The sequence below is a fragment of the Colobus angolensis genome, unplaced genomic scaffold (genome assembly GCF_000951035.1).
Source record: "Colobus angolensis palliatus isolate OR3802 unplaced genomic scaffold, Cang.pa_1.0 Scaffold190, whole genome shotgun sequence".
In the NCBI taxonomy this organism is placed as follows: domain Eukaryota; kingdom Metazoa; phylum Chordata; class Mammalia; order Primates; family Cercopithecidae; genus Colobus; species Colobus angolensis.
The window spans coordinates 6990003-7013783 of record NW_012115044.1 but is presented as its reverse complement, the minus strand read 5'-3'; the positions used below and the strand labels follow the sequence as shown (position 1 = coordinate 7013783).

The window sequence follows — 23781 nt, the reverse complement described above, 5'->3', positions numbered from 1 at the left end:
TTGGACTTTATTTTTTGCCTGGGTTCATTGTGTCATAAGATACTTTGTCCTTTAAGTGTTCACCTTCCTTGGCCCCCATGGTGTCACTGTCCATGGGACGTCGCCCAACTCCTTGTACTTCTATCTCAGCCTTCTGTTTAAATTTCTCTTTTTTCTGTATATTTGTATGCCCATCTTTAGCACTCTTCTTTGTCTGCTTTGACTGTTATACACTGTCACAGCCACCTAGCGCTTATACCACAGGTACTACCAAAGCAGTTCTTTTAGCCTCAAGCTCTCTTCTAAGTAATATATCTGATGTCCACCACTTGGTGGAGAGCTCTTCCTGGTTCTTCCTGAATGTCTGATCTCAAATATTATTTTCTCTTCCAGATCTACTCCTTCATGCCTAATATCATCAAGATTTTTCACAACTACTGAAATTGTTTACCTTCTAGCCACATTCAATAACCAGATTCTTTGATGCCACCTCCTAAAATTTGTTTACCACTAATAAGGTTTAAATTCCTTTCTAGCTCTATTTCTAGTTATGACCTCTGAAAAGATACTCCTTCTGGGTCTGTTTTTCTCATGTTTAAAAATGTTTGTACTAGATTAAGGGTCAACACAGTAGAGTCCAGGGGCCAAACACAATCTGCTACCCATTTTTGTAAATAAACTTTTGTTTGTGGTTGTTTTTATGTTGCAGAGTTGAGCAGTGACAGAGACTTTGTGTCCCACAAGCTTTAAATATTTACTGTCTGGCCCTTTCCAGAAAAAGTTTGCTGACCCCTGAATTAGAAAATCTCTCATCTAGTTTCCATTTTTTTTAAATATTTTTTTTGTGACCATTCTTGGTCACGTCTAGGGATAGTAGGCATTTTTAAATTGCTCCCTAAATTTTTATTTTAATTGGTTTATCATTAGAAGTCACCAACAGAAGTAAGTAGTTTTTTTCCTATATTGTGAGGACCTTGTCGTAATAAAATATTCTTCAGTGTTTCAAATTTGAGAGCTTTTTGAATTTTTAGTATTTTTTAATATGTTGTAAATCCCACTGTCAGCCACCCTAAGGAGAACCTGGTGTTAAGATTTAAAAAACAATAAGGAAAAGACTAGAAAAATGATAGTAGTTGAATTAAACATGGAACATACTGTAATGTTAGGATCTCTGTTTCCCATCTAATAGCCTTCATGATTCACAGTCATGTGATGGTAAATGGATGAATAGGATTTTCTTTGCCATTTTGTGCTGACAGACTTTTTTTAGTTAATTGCTTTTTAAAAATAATTTATAGTGAATACATCAACAACAATTCTATTTACAGGTTAGTAGTTAAAGCCTCTTAAAAGTCAGTGATAACTACATTTTGAAGGTAAAGAATATAGCTAGTTAAAACTCTGACCACTGATTGTAAGTATAATAAAGAAACCTTGTTTTAACCAGTGTGGAACCCAGGTGAAATAAATGCAAATCAACAGCAAAACTGACAGTAAAAGTGTATAAATCTTTATAAAGGAATGAGTTGCAGAAGAAAAAAAATACTTTTTAAATATCATCACTATTCATCAAAGCAGATTATTTCCCATTGTGATAAAGATTTTCCATGTGCGTTTTCTGGTATATATTAAAGGAGGATTCAAGGTATGTAAAAAATACTTACAAAGTTGTAAATATCAAACCTTAATTATATGCATGCTGATGTGTGCTGATATCTGCAACATCTTTTGAAATGCATCAAAAAATAGTTGGATTGATGTATGGATAGAGGGTTGGATATGTGATGAACCAAATAGAGTAAAATGTTAGTTGGAGAATATGGATAGTGGATATAGTGGGTTGGTGTTCACTGTAAAACTTTTACAACTTTTTTGTTTGAAATTTTCCTTGACATAATATTAGGTAAAATGTTTAGATCTAAGTGGCTGTGAGACAGTGAGTTTAGGGAGAAGGATGTGAGAGTGAGTACACACACATGGTGTACCTTAAATAAATTATTAAAAGTTTATATGTTAAGCATACTTTGTGTATAAGCACATGCTTCTCAACTGTTCTATTGTATATTTCACAGATTTGCTTCCATTAGGAATATTCTTAGGTTATAAGTAAAAAAAAAAAAAACAAGAATTGTAAAACTTTCATTTCAAGGAACATCCTGACTTACGTTATACATTGTAACTGTATTAGTCATTTTCACGCTGCTGATAAAGACATACCTTAGACTGGGTAATTTAATAAGGAAAGAGGTTTAATTGACTTACAGTTCCACATGACTGGGGAGACCTCACAATCATGGCAGAAGGCAAGGAGGAGCAAAGTCATATCTTACATGGATGGTGGCAGGCAAGAGATGGGAGCTTGTCTTGTGCAGGCAGACTCCCCTTTATAAAACCCATCAGATCTTGTGAGACTTACTCACTATCATGAGAACAACATGGGACAAACTGCCCCCATGATTCAATTATCTCCCACTGGGTTCCTCCCACAACATAAGGGAAATATGGGAACTACAATTCAAAATGAGATTTGGGTGGGAACATAGTCAAACCATATCAGCAGCTCTTGAATTATCCCCCATAACCTCGATAGGAAAGTTAGCTGAATGCTTAAGAAGTCCATGTGATTTCTGTTCACACAGTAAACAGGTGCATTTACTAATGGACGTCATATAATTCTCATTTCTTTTGGAGAGTTAGTACTGTGTCTTACGTTAGCAAAGTACTGAATATATAGAGGATGACTGTACAAGAAATACTCATTCAAGAGTGGGCATTTCTGAAGTATCATTTTGGTTATTTCTAAATATAATGAAAAATATATACAAATATATTGTTTTAAGTACAATAGTAAATCTTCATGTAACTACAGCTTACATTAAGAATTAGAGATAGAAGAATTACTTTTGCCCCATACCAGTCACAGCCCCCTTTTCCACATCCTCTTTGTTAAACTAGATAATCCGTACTTGATTTTAATGATGAGTATTCTTATGTTTTTTATTTAGTTTTACACAGTTTTACTATGTAAACTATGTGTTGTCTGATTTTGAACTTTATATAAGGCAGTCATACTGTGTGCATTCATTGTTTGTGAGATTCATCCATAAAGGTATGTGTAGCTCTGGTTTAGTCCTCTTCATTGCTAGTTAGTATATTATTGTATGACTACGCCACAATTTATTTGTTAATTCTACTGGTGGATTTTTGCTTTTATTGGCAGTATTTTATTATTATGAACAATGTTGCTTTAGAGGTATAAGAATTTCTCTATTAGGGTATAATACCTTGAAATGGAAATCAGTAGGTTGTAGGGTCACTGAAGGTATACATTTATAAACACTCGTTTATTCATGTCATTGCCACCGTTGTTTGTTTTCAGCTCAAAAGAATCCAGTAGCGTTGCATGTGACAGAATTATTGATAAGCTTATTAATACTGCTCCCTCATTTTTCACTCCTCACCTTCTCACCAGGTACATGTATACGCATACACAGACACATGCACATATCACCAGAACAATGTTAGAAATAGGGGTTAGAATAAGTGTTAATAATTTAGATTATTTTTGCAGTCACCTTTTTATTTTCTTTCCAATAACATTAGGAGTTTGCTCAGAAATTACCTTATACACAGTTAAAGGTCAGTTTATTTTTAACTAGATTCCTTTTTGATTTATGTCAATAATGATTCTGTAGTTCAGAATATTCTTCCATCTATCTTACCCAAACTTTATGTATTCTAATAGTTAAATAATTTCTGAAAGTTTTTATTACAGGTGTAATTGGCATACAGGAAACTACACATAGGGACCACATCAAGATAAAAAGCTTCTGCACAGCAGAGGAAACAGTTAACAGAATGAAGAGACAATGCACAAATTGGGAGAAAATATTTGACAAGAGCTTAATAACCAGAATATATAAGAAGCTTCAACAACTTTATAGGAAAAATATCTAATAATCTGATTTTGAAATGGACAAAAGATCTGAATAGACATTGCTCAAAAGGATACATACAGATGGCAAACAGGTGTATGAGAGGTGCTCAACATCATTGATCATCAGAGAAATGCAAATCAAAACTACAATGAGATATCATCTCACCCCAGATAAAATGGCTTTTATCTCTAAATGACAGGCAGTATCAAATGCCGACAAGGATGTGGAGAAAACAGAATTCCTTGTATGTTGGTGGTGGTGATGTAAATTAGTACAGCTTCCATGGAGAACAGTATGGAGGCTCCTGAAAAAACTAAAAATAGAGCTGCCATACCATCTAGCAGTCATACTGCTAGGTATATATCCAAAAGAAAGGAAATCAGTATATTGAACAGATAACTGCACTCCTATGTTTATTTCAACACTCTTCACAATAGCCAAGGTTTGGAAGCAACCTAAGTGTTCATCAGCATGGACACTGCATGAATAGATAAAGAAAATGTGATATATATGTGTGTGTGTGTGTGTGTGTGTGTGTGTGTGTATATATATATACTCAAAAAGAATGAGATTCTATTATATGCAACAACATAGATGGCACCGGAAGTCATTGTGTTTAGCCAGGCACAGAAAGACAAACTTCACATGTTCTCAGTTATTTATGAGAGCTAAAAATTAAAACAATTGAACTCATGAAGATAGAGGGTAGAATGATGGTTAGCAGAAGCTGAGAAGGGCAGTTGAAGGGGAAATAGGGATGGTTAATGGGTACAAAACAATGGAAAGAATAAAATCTGGTATTTCATAGCACAACAGGGTGACTATACACAATAACAATTTAATTAAATATTGAAAAATACCTTAGAGTATAATTGGGTTGTTTATGAAACAAAGGATAGGCCGGGCACGATGGCTCACACCTGTAATCCCAGCACTTTGCGAGGCCGAGGTGGGTGGATCACAAGGTGAGGAGATCGAGACTATCCTGACTGACACTGTGAAACCTCGTCTCTACTAAAAAATACAAAAAATAAGCCAGGCGTGGTGGCAGGCACCTGTAGTCCCAGCTACTCAGGAGGGTAAGGCAGGGGAATGGCGTGAGCCCAGGAGGTGGAACTTGCAGTGAGCCAAGATGATGCCACTGCGCTCCAGCCTGGGCAACAGTACAAGACTCCGTCTCTAAAATAAATAAATAAATAAATAAAAATAAACAAAGGACAAATGCTTGAGGTGATGGATACCACATTTACCCTGATGTGATTATTACACATTGTATGCCTACATCAGAGTGTCTCATATATTCCACAGATATATTCTGTGTATCCACAGAAATATTTTTAAAAACTGCACATATTTGAAGTGTTCAACTTGATAAATTTTGCCGTATGCTTACACCCGTGAAACTGAGATAATGAACATTCGTAATCCCAGTAGCTTCCTAGTGTCCCTTTGTAGTCCTGCTTCTCAAAACTGTAGATCTTCTGTCACTATAGGTAGAAAATTTGCTAGAATTCTACATGAATGTGATTATACTTTAGGTACTCTTTTTGGTCTGGCTTCTCTCACTCAGCTTTATTATTTTTAGATTCATCCATGTTCTTTTTAAATTACTGAGTAATATTTTACTGTATGGCTATGTACCATTTATTTACTTGTCGATGCCATTTTGGTTTGTTTCTACTGTTTAGCAGTTGCAAAACATATGCTATGCATATTTGTGTACAAGTCTTTGTATGAACATATGCGTTCATTTCTCTTGGGTAAGTACCTAGGAGTGGGCATGATGGGTTGTATGATACGTGTATGTTTAGCTTTTAAGAAACTTCCAAACTGTTTTCTAAGGTGCTGTATACCATTTCACATTTCCACCATCAATGGTGAGAGCTTCAGTTGCTCTACATCCTTGCCAAGATTTGTTATACATAGTCTTTAAGTTTAGCCTTCTTATTGGGTATATAGTGGTATCTCGTCTTAATTAGCATTTCCCTAATGATTAATGATGCCGAACATCTTTTCTTGTGCTTATTTGCCATCTCTATGTCATCCTTGGTGAAATGCCTGTACATATCTTTTGCTGATTTGTATTGGCTTGTCTTATTTTGAATTGTAAGTTTTTTATATATTCTAAATACCTCAGTTCGTGGCTAACCTTTTCATTTTCTTAAGTGTCTTTTAAAGAACAAACTTTTAAAAGTTCGAATGAAGTTCTGAAAGTTTTAGCAGAGTCTAAAGAATTAGAACCAATAACAAAAACATGACAAATTCTCACTTTGCCCTGAATGGTTACAGAATTATGCCTGATTGTTCACTCGTTGCCACCACAAATCTAGTACTTACCATTCCTTTCTTCTACTTCTGTGCAACTATTCTTGAACTGTAACTGGTTTAATATTTTATTTCAACAAATTTGATTTATACAAGGTCTTATAAAGATGAGTAATATGTAGTGTTTCTCTTCAAAGTCCTCAAGTTTTAGCATTTAATGTTTCTTCCTGTCATCCATCTTGTACAGCCAGGTCCATGTGCTTTGCTTTGTTCAGTCCCTAGTATAGCTCTAGAGACAATGAAGTGCTCAATACATTTTTGTTGTGTACTGTAGTTATACTTTTTGGACATACAAATATGTAAGTTTATGGTAGCAGGAAATCTCTTGTTCTTTGTATCCTCCAAAAGTCCTAACATAGTTCCTTGTATACAAGGGACACTAAGTATTCAACGACTGAATGAATTATTGAGGGTTTATAATAAAGTTTACCTGATACATTGATAATACAATTGGCCCTCCATATCTGCAGGTTCCGCATCTGCAGAATCAACCAACTGCAGATCAAAAATATTCAGAAAATAACAATGTAAAAATACATTAATAAAGAACAATGTACAACTTAAAAACAATACAATGTAACAACTATTTAAGTATTATCATAACCTAAGTATTATAATAACCTAAAGATGATTTAAAGTATAGGAGGATGTAAGTAGGTTATATGCAACTATTATGCCATTTTATATAAGGGACTCGAACGTGTCTGGATTTTGGTATCCTCGGGGGGCTCCTGAAACAATCTGGATACCAAGGGACAGCTGTATAATCTTTGGCTATACTGAACTAAGTGAAGAAAAAATACTCTCAGATGTGATTATTGCAATAGATAGTTTTTCTAGAGAAAACAAATATACCTGATTTTTACTTGAATATTTATGAGTATGGTAATCTTTTTTATTGACCCAAATTTAACATTATTGTTATCATAGAAGTCTGTCTATGGTAATACAGCATGAAATCTATAGTCAGCTACAGATAAAAGGCTTTCACAAAGTTTGTTTACCTTAGTCTGTTTTGTGCTGCTATAACAGAATACCAATCCTGGGTAATATATAAACAATAGAAATTTACTTGGTTCACTGTTCCAGAGACTGGAAAGTCCAATGTCAAAGGGCCCACATCTGGTGATGGCCTTCATTGCTGTATCATCTCATGTTGGAAGGCAGAAAGTCAAGACAGGGCAAGAGTGAGAGGGAGCCAAACTTACATTGCTAACCAACTCGCTCTTGAAATAACAAGCCTGCTTCCACTTTAATGATGTGAGTCCATTCACAAGGGCAGAGCTATTATCTAATTACCATTTAAACATCCCAGCTCTCAACACTGTTGAATTGGGTATTAAGTTTCCAACACATGAGCTTTGGGGGACATATTCAGATCATAGCACTGCTCTATTTAATGAGTTAAGTATTTTATTTAAGTTGAGAATTCCTTTTTTAAGTGAATCCAATGCCTTAAAACATAAATTTCTAAATATATAGGAAAAGATGGCAATAATCTGCTTTCTTTATCTAGGTCCTGGGAACTCCAACAAGGGAGCAAATCAGAGAAATGAACCCAAACTACACAGAATTTAAATTCCCTCAAATTAAGGCACATCCTTGGACGAAGGTGAGTCAGTTTTTTTTTTTTTAAGTATATTAATCAATAGTTAACTAAAGCAGATTTCTCGTTCTTAAACTAAACTATTTTGAGATCAGATAGTTGCATGAATACAAGCAGTTCTGCATATAAAGATAGTTGTGTAGCTGTACTTGAGTGTTTCATTGACTTTATATAGTTTCAGTCTCATTGACTTCGTGTAGACAGTTTCTAGCCTGGTTTTTTATTTGCAAGGTAAGGACAATGTACTTACATCATTAAAGTACAAAATTTGATTTAGGAGTAGGATCTTATATAAAATTTTGACAACTTAAAATTCAGAAGTTTATTTACATAGAGGTGTATAGTTTAATATCATATAGCATACCATACATTTCAAACATTATTCTTTTAAACTGTTAAAACACGTACCTTATTATAGATGGCATTTTGTGTTTTTCCTCTCTTGTTTACCTTCCTACTGGCATTTTGGAAACATGATTAGAAAGCAAATGTAATCTTGCTGGGAGTATACATTAAAAACAATTGATATGTTAACTGGATGTCACTAGCCTTTGGAAAAACCTAACCTTAACATTAGATGGAACCAGTTCTAAAGAGCATAATTGCTAATGTACCAGGGAACCTTTTTTTTTTTTTCTTTGGTATTTAATTGGAATGATTTTAAGAGAGATTTTATTAAAAAGTGTTTTCACCTCAGTTTGATTTGTGAGATTATGAAGAGGAAAAAAATAAAATTTCTCAGTAGGGTTTATAAGTAGAGTGAATCTCTAACTTCGTCATTTTACAAGTTCAGAAACTCTGACCAAAGATTCAAAGTGACTTACCCAAGATTACATGGATGGCTTGTGACAAAGCCGGGATTAAACTTCTGTGTGTGTGTGTGTGTGTGTGTGTGTGTGTGTGTGTGTGTGTGTGTATGTGTCATGAGTTACAAATGATCAACTTTATAATATGTATTTTAAGGAGAGACTTTCTGTATTTTAAAATGTACTTATAAGAATTCATTTTATATACTGTTAAGTTCATTTAGTTGGTTATAGATCTTTCATAATTAGAAATGAAGTAATTTAGGGCTATAGGTGAAATAATTTACACTCTGTAGAATCAAAGTATGTTTCTCTCTCTCTCTCTCTCTCTTAATTATGTATGTTATGATTCCAGTTACTTTTTCTTTAAGTTCTCATAATCTCATTATCTATCTTCAGAAAATTCTCATTACTAACTATTTATTTCCTATTTAGAATCAAAGACCTCAATAGTATTTTAGTGCCAGAATTATAGGTTGTAGCTTTTACTACAACCTGGTCAACAGACCACGATCTTGCCTCCTCCCCCTTTTAAAAGTTTATGGTAAGCACTAAATAGTCTGAGATTCAAAAGTGTTCTTTGACCTTTGTATTCAAGGCTTATTTTAAATCTGGGTCAGAAGATATTTAGGGATTCTCACCTGACTCTAAACCCAGAAAATCTCAGGTGGCCTACTTGGATTTAGGGGCTGCATTACAGTTTGAGTCCATTATAGTTATTGCAAGTTAAATTGTTTATAATAAGTGATTTGCAGTATACTATGACTTCAGCTGTGTTAAGGGAAAAACAACAAAGAGAATTCTGTGTATTAAATAAATACAGGGAAATATTCCAAAATGCCAACAGTAGTTTGGTTAAGAAGAAAGTGCACGATTTTATTTTCTTTGTTCTACCTTTTCAAACTTTCATATTTTCTTTAATAATGATGTTCTTTTTATGAGGAAAAGGAAAAATTCTTTTTGGTGTAATCTAAGTATTCATCACATATTACCCTCCTTATAGAGTTTCTGACAAATATAATGCTGAAATTGAGTCCATGAGATCCTATTTAACAGTCCCCATCCTCCGTTATTATTATTATTATTATTATTTATCAAGATTGCCACTAGTCCTCCTTTATCTAAGGTTTCAGTTACACTTGGTCAACCTCTGTCTGAAATAAGTGATGTAGTATAATAAGATATTTTGAGAGAGATACTACATTCACATTATTTTATTACAGATATTATAATTATTCTATTTTATTATTAGTTATTGTTGTTAACCTCTTACTGTGCCTAATTTATAAAGTAAGCTTTTATTACTGGTATGTATGTATAGAGAAAACCAGTGTATGTAGGGTTTAGTAGTACTTGCAGTCTCGGCATCCATGTGAGGGTCTTGGGAACATACCCCTGTAGATAAAAGGGAGGGGGCACTGTATTTAGTGTGTGTCAAATTCTGCATTTTCCCCCTGAATTATATCTCTCTAATGCAAGTATTAGCTAGAGTAGAATATGAGAAATAGTTGATTATAATTAAAATGCAGCCAGCGAAAGAGCTGTGCTAAATATGTATGCTTTAAATCTTCCTTTGCCCTCTTGAATTCTTGATGTTTCCATATCTTATATTAATGCTTTTCAAACCTGAATTGTCTATGTAAAGCCCGTTTATTTAGATTTCCATTCCTGTACCATGTATAGAATAATGACTCAGTTCTCCCATCTTTTTTGTCTATTAAAAGGACTCTCAACCTTTCATTCATCTGGCGTCTTTTGACATAATCTGGTTTTCACTTCATACATATGCATTATGTAATAAGTGCACTTATGCTGGTTCCTCGTTTGTGCACATGAGAGTGGGTGTTACTGGAATTGTAAACAAAAAAGTAAATTCAGATGCAGAAATTTTATTATTTTTCTCTGTCATCTAGATGATTGAGAATATGCTTGTGTTGATTTTTTTTTAAATAGGTTATTATAAGAATTAAAATACAAAACTTAAAATTCCTAGAGGGAACTCAGACTCCTTTCCCTACCATTGTGATAGTGGACAGTAACTTAAGAAATGCTCTTAGGGTAAACAGCCATTTAAGTCATTTAAAGACCATATAGAATGTCCCCCAAAGAGAAGACTGTTTTGCCCTTCGAGGGCAGGTAAACAGGAGTCTGGAAACAAGAACCACTTAAACTTTATTGCTGTCTTCTGTTAGTCCCATCTCCTGAAGCTGTGGACATATCAACCCTGGTTTCCTGTGCTGCAGTGTTGTGCAGCTATATTCCTAAGATTGGGACTTGCTGTTCTTAAAAAAAAAAAAAAAAAGTAGACAGAAATAGAGATCAAAAGAGAAAATGTCTTTCATGAAAACATTGAGGTAAGGCGATACAGATGTGTAGAAGAAATAGCAGAAAAATAACACTGAGATGATCCCAGTGTGGTGTATGGCAGAAATCTTGACAATTAAAAACTCCAATAAGTTGCCCTGGGCTATTACATAATAGCAATAGCCAGTGCAACATAATTCATTAATAAAGCACTTGTGGCTTAAGTAGGAAAAGAAATAGGTGCTAATATTTTGAAACAAGGATTATTATTGGAGGTGAGGGAATGAAGACCTATGCCTTGGTGTACACTGTACACTACAAAGAAGAAAAACACACGGAAAGAAAAGGAAGTGATGCAAAAGTAGATTGAGAATTAAGTAGAGACAGAGATTGGTTGGAAGAAGAGAAGAAATTTAAATTCTGCATTTAGTATGTGGAGGTGTAGTTAAATGGTGGGCCATTATATACAGAGTGAGAATCTAGTTTAAACACTGCTCCTAATGTTTATGCCTCAGCTTTTTTTCTTTTGTAAGATAGCGATTATCTGCTGTGTCTTTTCTCAGGATTATTTTGAAAATACAGCCATAATATACATATAAAGGATTACTTTAGTTTTGAATAAATGTGAAGGATGTAGCACTCCAATGTAGTTTTCTGATTTGTCTTCTCTGTCTCCACTGCCCTGACCTTAGTTAGGCCACCATCATATCACAGAATCATTAAAAACAACCTCCTGCCTCCTGATTTCCATCCTTCGGTTTCACATCACTTTAATCCATCCTCCTCATTTCTGTCAGAGTTGGCTTTTTTTAAAAGCACTTGTGATAGTGTCACTCCTATTTAAAATTCTTCTCTGATTCCTCATAACCTTTAGGGAAATTAGTGTTATATACATATAATGACAAGAGTGATCCTGTGTGCCAATTTATGCTTGTCCAGTGTAATTAATAATTGTTTGCCTCTTCACTCCCAGGAAGGTCCCAGTTTGGGTGGCAGATTATTTAGTCACTCTGTTCTTGATCTTTTCTGCCTTTCTTTTCCAGAAAAAATAGAGTATTTAGTATTTGTCCTATTCCTAACCTTCCTTGAGGTATCTAGTTATTGAACCCAGTCTCTTTCCCAAGTTTTACAGCTTCCTGTATCCTTAAATGCATGTTGTTAGGCAATGAATTTAAAAGTTTAGTGTCTACTTAGGGTTGATTAGGGATTTTTTAATAAAGTTATATCATAGTAGGTGTATGAGGTGCCTTCCCACCCACTTTCGAGTGCCTAATCCTTCTACCCTTTTGTTTAAATTTCTTTGTGACAAGCATTTCTCCTCTATCCTAGTAATAAATAATCCTATGAGGTCAGTTGGGTAACAAAAATGTCTGTCTTATTCTTTCAGAGTAATGAAAGAATAAAGTAACAACTGGTTAGTAGAAGGAAGTAGATTGCAATCCCAAGGCCCCTGATCTCTTAACAGTTACATTAATGCTATTTAATATGTTGGCTACATATTGGAGTGTTGTCCAGTTTGTAGATCACTTTGAAGGGACCATGCAGCCATGCTGGATTTTCTGGTTTAGTCAGATTGTCTCCTAGTTGTTCCCCAGAGAAGCCGCATTCATTTCTGCCTCTTGCTAGTGTCTCCCTTCCCTCTCTCTACTCCCCCTTCCACTGTCTTAGAATGTTCTTTTTTTCTTCTCTGCTTACCAAGTCTTAACCTTTCTTAAGATCTCAAATCTCACTTCTCCCATGAAATACTTTCTCATTATCTAAGTTCTTTATGATGATCCTACCACATAACTCCTATAGTACCTACCAAATTATACCATATATAATAGCAATTCGTAATTTCTTTTGTGTAATAATATTAATACCAGTTACTTAAAAATATTTGTTGCCAAGTTGTTGGCATATATGGTAGTTTAATACTTAAGTGTCTGTAGCTTTTGTATGACCATAGGTCATTTGGTAAGTCTCCCAGAAAGTGTTCTTCACAAAAATTAATCCTTGCATACCTGATTTCCTAAAACACTGTCAACATGCTTCATAGTGAATCAATACTAGTATTTCTAACTGACTAACAGAGTAAGCAGAAAATTGAATTCTCAGGTCATTTCAGCATTCAAAGGAATTATTTTAGACTGAAAAAGTTACTTATTCTCTATGCTTACAGCCGACCCAGAAAGCCCCACTATACTTATTTCTTTTTAAGACTTTGTCCATAATGTTACATTTTTTCCCCTGAGCCATTCAATAGATTTTTCAGAACTTGGTAAACCTACCTGTTTTAACCGTTGTTCAATATATTATTAAAATGCCTTCAGAGAGACCTACAGGGCACAAAACAGAAATTGCTGCCAAAGTTTTCTTGCACGTCCATCCTATCTTTCTTTTCTGGTCTCTGCATTACTCATTTCATTCACATGTGTTCCAGAAAGCATAAAACCATGTTGGGGATTTCTATTGACTCCTAAGGTTGCCACTTGTCTATTTTGTTCTACTGCTTATGGTAAATCAATTTTTATATTATTATTCAACCCTCCTCTGCCCTGAGCATTCTACCTAGACCATTCTCACTTATCTCACAAATACATATAGTATGTTCCCTACTGAAATTTCTACCCACATCCTTATTATTGCTAGAATAGTCACTTCATCTCCCTTTCTAATATCCATTTTCTTATGTTAGTAGACCTCACTTTTTTATTTCTACTGGCTATATATTCTTATTTCTTTGCTGGAAATCCACATTAAAATCCAGCTTTTAGGGTGGCTAATCCACATATGAAAGGAATAATGTAAAAAAGGAAGAATACTCAGTAAGACATAATTTTCAGATTGCTTGTGGGAGGCAAAGGATGAGGTTAGGGGTGGATTTGGAAAGAAGGCAAAATTCTATTTTTAATTTATCATTTGTTCTTTAAATCTTGTGTCTTCTGTGTAACCAGTGCTGTGCTGGGTACTATAAAGCATACAAAAGAAGTAAAATATATAGTCTTTGTCCTTGAAAAGCTGACAGTTAAAAAGCTCAGTTGAAGCAAGTATTGAATAATGTGAGATGCCATATTTTACTTGATATATACTTGATTCTGTGCTGTAAGTGTTCAGAGGTGTTCCACATGGCTGTAGGTGTTATAAGGCAGACCAGTGAGGATGGTGGAGGGAAAAAGGAACTCCCCTTAAAGATAATAGATGAGGTGGGATGTTGAAGGGAGGTTTAAGACTTGCTTAGGTGTAGAAAAGGTTCGGAATTGTTATAGCCTGGGTGAATATCTCTCAAGGTGGAGAGAGATGAATGAAAAGAAAATATTTCTATATTCTTAGGAGGGCCAGCCTGACTGTAATAACTGTTTTGTGAACATTGAAAGATTAAATTGGATAAGCAAATAAGCAAATCACACTCCTGTGTAGGGATGTGGTACTATTTCATCAGTGCATGTTAGGGAGGGAAATTATGTTACATAGTTAAATGCTGATATCTACATATATACAGCCAGTCATTTAACATCGTTAGTAGGTGCTTAGAAACTGCAACTTTAAGTGAAATGATGTACAATAGGTCCTCAAATAATGTTGCTTCATTCAACGTTGATGAGGGAAAACGTTTGGTTTTATTATACCTTTCACTAAAAGTCACAGTTTTCAAGAACCTATCAATGACATTAAATGAAGACTTACTGTATAACTTTTCTTACCTGTAGTAGAACTTGGGAAAACTAAATAAGGCTTTTAATTAGTACAGCTGAAATTCACTGGATGTTAGATCTGTCATGGCTAAGGAAAGGATTCTTTGTGTCTCTTATGCTCAGCGTTTTTTACCTGAGCTGGTATCTTAACGAAAAGGTTAGAAAAATATGCAGTAGGCCTGAGCTGAATTCAGTTTTGTGTATCCTACCCTGTTAGATGCTGACTTCATAGATAGCAATTTTACTTGGGAGGAGGACTCTGAAAGTTGTTTTCAGTAGCCTTCTGGTAATCATTTTTGATAGTACTTAAAGTGAATTGGATTACCTTGTATGTCAGTGCATCATTAGATCAATGTAGCAAAGCATGTGAAAGACTGCCAGAGAATGTATGTTTTTTGTTTTTTGGGGGTTTTTTTTTTGAGATAGAGTCTCGCTCTGTTGCCCAGGCTGGAGTGCAGTGGCACAACCTCGGCTGACTGCAGCCTCCACCTCTGAGGTTCAAGTGATTCTCCTGCCTCAGCCTCCCAAGTAACTGAGATTACAGGCACCCACCACCATGCCTGGCTAATTTTTGTATTTTTAGTAGAGATAGGGAGAATATTTTTTAAAATAGTATGGACTAATTTGTTAAGTAATTATTGAATTCTGTGCTCCATATGAACACTTAAGTAGACTTAATTTCTTCTCTTAGTGAACATAATTACGTATTCCAAAGTCCATGGCATTGTCTCACTTTTAATCCTGTGTTTAGATTTACAAATTGCATATAATTTCAGATGATTAATAGATTACTTGGGAGTCAATATTGGGGTTGCTCTTTAGGAGTATTCATGGTTTATTAGTTTTTAAAACTGGATGCTTATATTTTGTATATGACCAGGATATAGGATGAGTGTTGTACATTTATCATAATAAAAACTAGTGAGGAATAGCTATTTGGAACAGGCATGGCTCTTGTTCTGTGTTCTGTTAGATTAATTATCACTGCCAACAGACATTTAAAATGGACATTTTTACATTGCTCTGATTGGCTACATAATACAACAGAGTTGCTAAGAGCTGATGCTTTGAGATGCATCTTAACCATAGGTTTTGGTATGATGTATGTGATTGCTTAAAAATGGCCTTTTTAAAGTGCTTGAGTTTCAGTCACAACACTTAGCTCCAGGTTGAAATTTGAAGGCCAAAGTCTATTCTAGGACATGTAGGGCAGAAATTGCCTTTGTCATTTTTTAGTTACCCAAATGCAAATTTATTTTGGATAATTCTTCATTTAAGGACTTCTTTGCATTTGTTCAATACTGCGGAAACTTTCTTTTTTAAAAAATGAATTTTTTCTGTTAGTTTCTTCTATGGACTAGTATTTGTGATGAGAGTTGATATTTGTTTTAATTTAAGAAAATGAGTTGCTGCATAGGTGAGGTAGTATTTGAATCACTTTAAAAGTTCATGTCAGTGTTTTGGTTCTTTTCAATATTTCCTTTCTCTTTTCTTTCTTTTTTCCTTCCTCTTTTTCTTTTCTTCTTCTTATTTATTTATTTATTTATTTGCTTTGTTTTATTTTGTTCTGTTTTATTTATTTACTTTTGGTTTTGTTTTTAAAGGGGTGTTTTGGGATCTCTGTGGCCTTGCTGCATACTTTGCTGGCCATATTTAGTCTGCGTACTAATTGTTAGTTGGCCCAGTTGAGTCTTATTTTGTGCTCTCAGTTCTTTCAGTCTGGTTTTCTATTTTTGTCCACCTGGTTGTGTTTTAGTTCATGAGAGAATTTATTCTGATGGGCCGGATTTTAATCTGTGTACTAAATTTTAGTCTGCAGACTAAAAGTAATCCGCGGATTATTTATTTTTGAAAAATATTTAATTCCCCCACTGGAAACTATCCTAAAAGAATGTTAAATTCTCTTAGAATAGCCCGGGGAGTTCACAGATACTGGTGAGTTCTGCCATTTTTTGTTCTCAATACCTAGACATAATAGACCCTGCTACTTCCCTTGCATATTTGGCTCCGTTGTGCCTAGGTGTTGGTATACATTACTATGCCTGTCACCTGTAACTGTGACTGTCCCTTAGTTGTATTGTTAATTGTATATATTTTGTGTAGCTTTTGGTGGGTGAATTGGGCATATTTGCAGATGGAACTGTGTTTAATTTGTAGTGCTCGAAGATGTAGGGTTTATTTTTTCAGAGAGTTTTTCCAAAGAGGAAAAAATGTTCTCTATTTTTCCTAAGTAGTGGGTGCAAGGGTATAAGCGGGCAAAGCCCACAATAGAAAAAGTAAGTTAATACCCGCACTCCTGAGGTGATATGTCAATTTCCTGATGAGTCCTAAGATAATGAGAATGTCAGCAAAGAAACATCTTTTAGCAGAGAAGTCAATCCAAAATGGAGAATAATCCGCGGTGGCCTGATCCTTCTTAGCTCACACAAATTGAAAGTATCTGGCTTGAAATCTATAGCATTATAACTTAAATATGTTTACTACTTTCTTCTCATCACTAATAACTTAGCAAAAAAAATGTTTATACTGTGTAACTGGAACACATTAATAGAGAAAAAAGTAGCATATTGGGAACTTGAAACTTTAAAAGCAGGCTAATATGCCCCCTCCCAGCCATGTCTGTGGATGATGAATCCAGGTCGTAGAAGACCACTTTACTTTGGGAACTTTACTTCTAGATTTCATTTTGATTTTAACTTTTTTTGGTTTTGTATTTTTTTAATAAACGCACTGGCATTGGAACATAATAAACTAAAATTAAAATGTTTCTTTACTGTGCCTCACCATTGCACAATCAAAAAAAATTTTTTTGCATACACTGTGGTGAAATAATTTTTAAAACTTGGACTTGCTACTGTGAAGACTGATGTTTAAAGTTTATAACTGTATAAACATTTTCTATGTCCCCCCCACACCATGGATTTCTTATAACATTGGATATATTTTTCCTTGCTGGACTATTCTCTTTTGGATTGACTTCCCCTGTTTGGATTATTTCACTGCATTATCATCTTTAGGATTCGTCAGGAACAGGACATTTCACCTCAGGAGTGCGGGTATGTACTTAATTTTTTTTTTCCCAAAATTTCAGGGCAGGTCTATAAACGTTGGGGGAAATCTTTTTTGAGAGGCTAAACAATTATTCATTCTTGAAATGTAGTAATAAACGATGTAAGTAGCTGTGATTTCTGTTTTTATTCACTGTATGGCATAGGTTTCGTTTATAGTATATTTAGATTGTCAGTCTCTTGGGTGATTCATTGACATCTAGGCTGAAGTTTAGGAATTGTGGGTTTTTAAGATTATTATTTCTATTACAAGAATAAATATTGATGAAGATCCATGAAACCAAAGGTCAGAGTGTTAAGCATTTTCATTGAGTAAGGAAAGAAGTGACAGCGGAAGCTTCTTTAATTGAAAGACAAATTTCAGTTCTTGGTGGTTTCCTTTTCTTTAGAAGCAAAAATAATTCAGATGAGCTAGTTTCTAGTTTGCCCTGTAATTTTTAGAAGTTACATGCTAACTTACCCTGTATTATGGTCAGAAATCTGAACTGTGGGAGATACTGGGTTTTTGACCCCACATAGTTTTCCACTTAACCTTTGTTCACAGAGTACTGAACCAAGGCTTTTCTCATCAAGAATCTCTCAAGGGTTTAAAATAACAGTGTATACTTTTTGTAAAGGCAGGTTACATCTTGATTTTAATGTAGGCTCTTGGCATGTATTATTTTCTTCATTGTTTTTAACTCTTGAACTTCGTGAGTTAGGATTCCCTGACAAATATACACTAATAAATGTCTTAGTACCAATATGGATGATCACTTGTAGCCAGTAAAACACCAAAAGAGATGGGTGACTTAAAAAAATATCAGAAACAAGTGTGTAATACTGGTTTATTAACAGCTTTAACATAAAATCTTTGAAAATATAACATGAAATTTTTTTATTTAGAATAACTCAGCACCCAGCCATCCTACATTTGAATGTTAGCAGGAGATATTTATTTCTACTTTGGGTGCTACTTTTAATTCCACTTATGTGCTGCCATATTGGTGTAAAAACATTTTGGATTAGCTAGCAAAATAAATCCTTATACTATCAAACAGAAGCAAACTTGCCTTCAGGGATAAAATATGCCAATGGTGTTTAATATTTTTACAAAAATTTTCTGGGTTTTCCCACTGATTATTTCCTTTTTACATTCTGTATATGATTATAGACCTTGGGAGCAAGAGAGGGGACCAATAACAGTAGAAGAGCTGAACATTTCAAATTTGACAGTAACTCCAAGGTTTCCTTGACTGAGGCAAGTCAGAGTATTCAAAAGAATAGATGAGGCAGGTTTTGACCTGTTACAAAAAGGTTTCTTTTTAACATAACCAAGAAATTGCCTAAGGCCTTTCTTTATGTTCTGAAATAATTTCCTAAGAGCCCGCTTTACCTAATTTCTCAATTTTCATGGAAAATGTCTTTTTCAATAATAAACTAAAAACAAATACAATCCTCTTTTCACTGTAGACAGTACTCATAAATAGTCTCTGGAAAGTCTAATGAGCTCTGTAGTTGTAACTAGTTCTAACCATCAACATAAGTGAACAACCAGATGTTACATGAGCCATTCTTACTAGGAAACCTTAGCCTCCCAGGCTGCTCCATGCCCTGTCACAATCTGCATGGACTTTTCTCACTTATGGATCTGTTTGCCTCCATTTATAAGTGTCTACTTCTCTGTCCACCTCTGGTTGTATGTTTTTCCTGTCGAGGGATATATGTTTCATTTTTCTTTAGTTTCAAAGGCTTCTCGTCTGTTTATTTCTGTTCCTTACCTTTTTATTTTTATTCTGTAGGTGGCCATAATTTAGAATGAAGCATATTTTTAATAGTTTTTGATGACTAGTTTTATTTAAGACACAAATTAGTAGAAAGCTATCTATTCCTTTAAGTAGGTCAGTTATTTGAATTTTTCTTCTATATAGCCTTCAGCTGACTTTTTCTGTGTCTTAATCATTCTTAATGTATAATACATTTTTTTTCTCCTTGATTAAAAGCCTGGAATATTCATTCAAGTGAGGGAAATCTGGCCATATTCATGGTAACACCTACTTGAGAAAAAAAAAATTTAGGACATTTAATCAAATTCAAGGTATTCAAGAATTTTTTCAAATAATGGTAGTCTCTGTTTATTGGAAATAACACCAAATCAGTAGCATTTATAGACCTAGAGTAAATAGCTCTTCTTTCTTTTCTTTTTGATTGCCAAATTTTTGAACAGTGCTGCCCATCATTAACAATTGTTCTGCTAAAAAACAATGCAAAAGAGGCAATCTTTCATTTACTGCCATAGCAGCGAAAACTTTAAAATTTAAGAAATATTTTTCTAGTTGTGCTTGCCTCCAGAACTCAGCCTTTCCCGTGTGCCTGTCATATTTTGTATGCATGTCTGATTGTTATGACTTTATGATTAGCATATATAGATTTTTCTCTGAGCATTTCTCATATAATCTTTAATTAGCAATTCACCCCTGTGAATCATATGCATTTAACTTTTTCCATTCTAGAAGGTCCTTTCCCAAATGCAACCATGTTTCTGTACATGGTGGGAATTAAGTCATTACAGGGTATTTACTTAGTTTCTTAAAACATTAATTATTCTTTCCCTTTTTTTGTACTGCAGGTCTTCCGACCCCGAACTCCACCAGAGGCAATTGCACTGTGTAGCCGTCTGCTGGAGTATACGCCAACTGCCCGACTAACACCACTGGAAGCTTGTGCACATTCATTTTTTGATGAATTACGGGACCCAAATGTCAAACTACCAAATGGGCGAGACACACCTGCACTCTTCAACTTCACCACTCAAGGTAACTCCAAACACTTTGCTCTTCACCAGTTCTGGGAAAGCTACACACTGGATGTGAAATGACATTCTATTAATTAAAGTCTGTGGGGGACAAAAATGGAAATATTAAGTACTTAAGTAGGCGAAAAGAACATCCTTTCTAACTTACTGGTCACTACTTACATGGTTTTGAACAAAAAAGTAGCACACAAAAGTTTTCCAATAGGCATAGCTTCTTTAATTTTTAGCAGAATATAATGTTGGCACATGAAAAGTTACAGAGAGTTCAGTGAGTGAAGTTTATCACTAATTGGACTAATGTACAATTTAACCTTTAGGTTTGGATCTGAAACTTAAAATAGTAGCATTTCTTGCTTCCCAAGAGTTTGTATCAAGTTTTCTTAAACCTGAAATGAATTGGCTATGTTTGTATAAATTCAGTTGTCTTCCAAACAGGAGGAAAACTAGAGCCCTATAAACCCTTTCTAAGAACTTACACAAACGATAGAGACAAGGAAATTTCCATCCCCTCTGAGATTTGGCACCATTGCTGCTGCTGAGAAAATACTGAAAGGAAAACTAACTGTGCATGTGGTTTCTGGAAGACCTTGGGATAGTCACTATTTCTTCACTATTTCTGTGTTCAGTTTTCTTTTCCTCTTGATTAAGACCTAAGTGATTAATTCATTCAGTCACACTACCTCTGATGATGTGACTTTCTTCTTACACTGAGCATAAAAAGTGTACAATTCATTACCAAAAAAAACACAGTTGATATATTGATTAGTAAGCATACTCAGGCTAGAAAACAAAAAAGGGAGATGTAGAGCTTTCTGTGACAAAGAAAGAAATATATTTCCTTTATTCATATATATCATATCTTTCTTTTTTTAAAAAAAAAATGAAGACTGTTTTATTCTGGTATTTTAAAATATTATGTTTGCCCAGCACATTAGATGTAAATATGATGTGGGTCTTGAACATTTATGTTTTTGAGGGTTTGGAGAATGCATTTATATTTGGATGTAATGTGTATAGATACAGTGTGTGGTCTCTGTGGTTATCAGAGTGTTTATGTGATTCTGAGTATCAATGAAAAAGTGGACCCTGTAAACACAGTCATGTATTGCTTAATGATGCAGATATGTTCTGAGAAATGTGTCATTCGGCAATTTTCATCCTTGTGCAGACGTCACAGAGTGTGCTTATGCGTACTAAGTATATTATTGAAAGTGCTGTCATTTTGAGATATGGCCCCTTTTTAAAAAGTGTTAAAATGCCCTGTCTTAGCACCCATTCTGAAACTGAGCTGAGATCACAAAGTAGTACTTTCTCACGGTCTTTGTAAATCACTATTGTTACTGTTTTTGAACAATGTTTCTGTGTAAGATGTCCAGGGGAGAGGTGGGGTTCTTTTGTTGTTGTTGTTTTTGTTTTTTGGTTTTTTTGTTCGTTTGTTTTGTTTTGAGACAGAGTCTCACTCTGTCACTCAGGCTGGAGTGCAGTGGCATGATCTTGGCTCACTGCAACCTCCACCTCCCAGATTCAAACAATTCTTGTGCCTCAGCCTTCTTAGTAGCTGGGATTACAGGCACCTGCCACCATGCCTGGCTAATTTTTGTATTTTCAGTAGAGACGGGGTTTCACCATGTTGGCCAGGCTGGTTTTAAACTCCTGACCTCAGGTGATCTGCCTGCCTTGGCCTCCCAGAGTGCTAGGATTACAGGCGTGAGCCACTGTGCCTAGCCTTGATGCCATTCTATTTGATATGATACTCTGTATTCTAATTTTGGAGCAGTGTTTCCAAATGGTGATATTGTTTTCTAAGGCAGCTGTAACTGTGTACAGATGCAACTTTAGAGCACATGCTAGTTAGTAGTAATTAATGGATGACCAGAGTAAAACTGGGTAATCCAAGGGGTTGAAGAGGAGAATCAATCTTCCAGTTGGTTGTATAGCTAAAGGAAATCTAGAGGTAGAAACATTGTGGGGGGTCTGGTTGAAGGGTGAGGGGTATTAGTGAGATTCTTCTAAAGGCAGCATAAAGCCCTCCTCCATCCTCATAACAAATTGTCAGTGACATCTGCAGCACTACTTCCCCTAAATAAAACAAAGATCTACATATAGTAGGTGCTCAATGAATGTATGAGTGCCATGTCCCACTTTAAATAAACATAATGTTTATTAATTCATACAACCAGTATTTTTGGGGCATTTCTAATGTTCCCTCTGGTTGTTATTACTATTGTTGTTTTAATTACTAAAGTAAACCTGCTATATATACGGAACTATAAAGATTAAACACTTGAGTAAAATATAGTGTTTTATTAAGGTAAAGCTTACAATAAAGCTAACTGCAATTTGATGTTTGTTACTGTACCATGGGGTAATTAGCCATAAACAGTAATTAGCATTACTTTCATATAATCACAGTATTTCCATATTCAGATAGAGGAAGGAGACAGATGAACAGATATGAGACGGACAACTTTGAGATCTTTCTGATTGCCTAAATCCATAACTCAGGAGAACATCAGACCTCTCTCATTTTTTCAGCACTGAAGCTCAGTGTTCCAGGACCCCATGACTGACAATATTATCTGCTTTCAGATGTTGGAAATTGGAATAAACCTTTGGCACACCCCCTTCTTTCCATTTCTTCCTGTCATTAGAATTTCAAATTCAGCCATAGCTGAATCAGACCTTAGGAAGCAGATAGAATCAGGAAAGCTCAGTAAGGATCAGTATTTTCTTATTAACTAATTTGTTGCCTATTCCAAGGCTGGAATATATTAGGGAATCAATTGTTTTGTATGTTTAAAGGTGAGTCTTCCCCAAACTCTATCACACACATCCCCAATCTCAGTTTTTTACCTAATTTGTATGAAATTTTACCAATTGAAGTTATTTAGTAAATGTTGTCCTCCTAAGAGTATAGGGTAGGAGGGGGGTGGTAAAGATATTATCCGTTTACTTTAGTATGAGCTAATGTGAACGTTCTATTCCTCTACCACTTGGCAGGATTATGTGAGAGAATGGTAGCTTTGTGGGGAGATAAGTAAGAGTGGCAGCATGTTGGCTAGGCCAGAAGAAGCAGTGATTTAGTAACTCTGGGGAACTGTTTAATTGAGAGTTGAAATGGGATAAATGGGGCAGCCATTGAGCGATATGCAGACTCAGACAGATTGAATATTTTGGGGCAGGGAGTAAGAGTATCTGGACATGAAAAAGGCAGGTGATGGGGGCGGAGCAAGATGGCCGAATAGGAATAGCTCCAGTCTCCAACTCCCAGCGCGAAGGACACAGAA

At 35.0% G+C, this 23781-nt stretch overlaps 1 protein-coding gene across 2 annotated transcripts in view; it reads left to right on the top strand.

Moving 5' to 3' along the window:
- The window catches only part of GSK3B (glycogen synthase kinase 3 beta), a 284345-nt gene that overhangs the window by 211198 nt on the left and 49366 nt on the right, over positions 1 to 23781 (top strand). The window contains exons 8-10 of one of the 2 annotated variants that reach the window (XM_011940644.1): positions 7759 to 7854; positions 17650 to 17688; positions 20309 to 20495. In XM_011940644.1, coding sequence (XP_011796034.1) covers positions 7759 to 7854; positions 17650 to 17688; positions 20309 to 20495 — 322 coding nt within the window. The remainder of the gene's footprint in view (positions 1 to 7758; positions 7855 to 17649; positions 17689 to 20308; positions 20496 to 23781) is intronic. The other variant, XM_011940645.1, reaches the window with a different exon arrangement.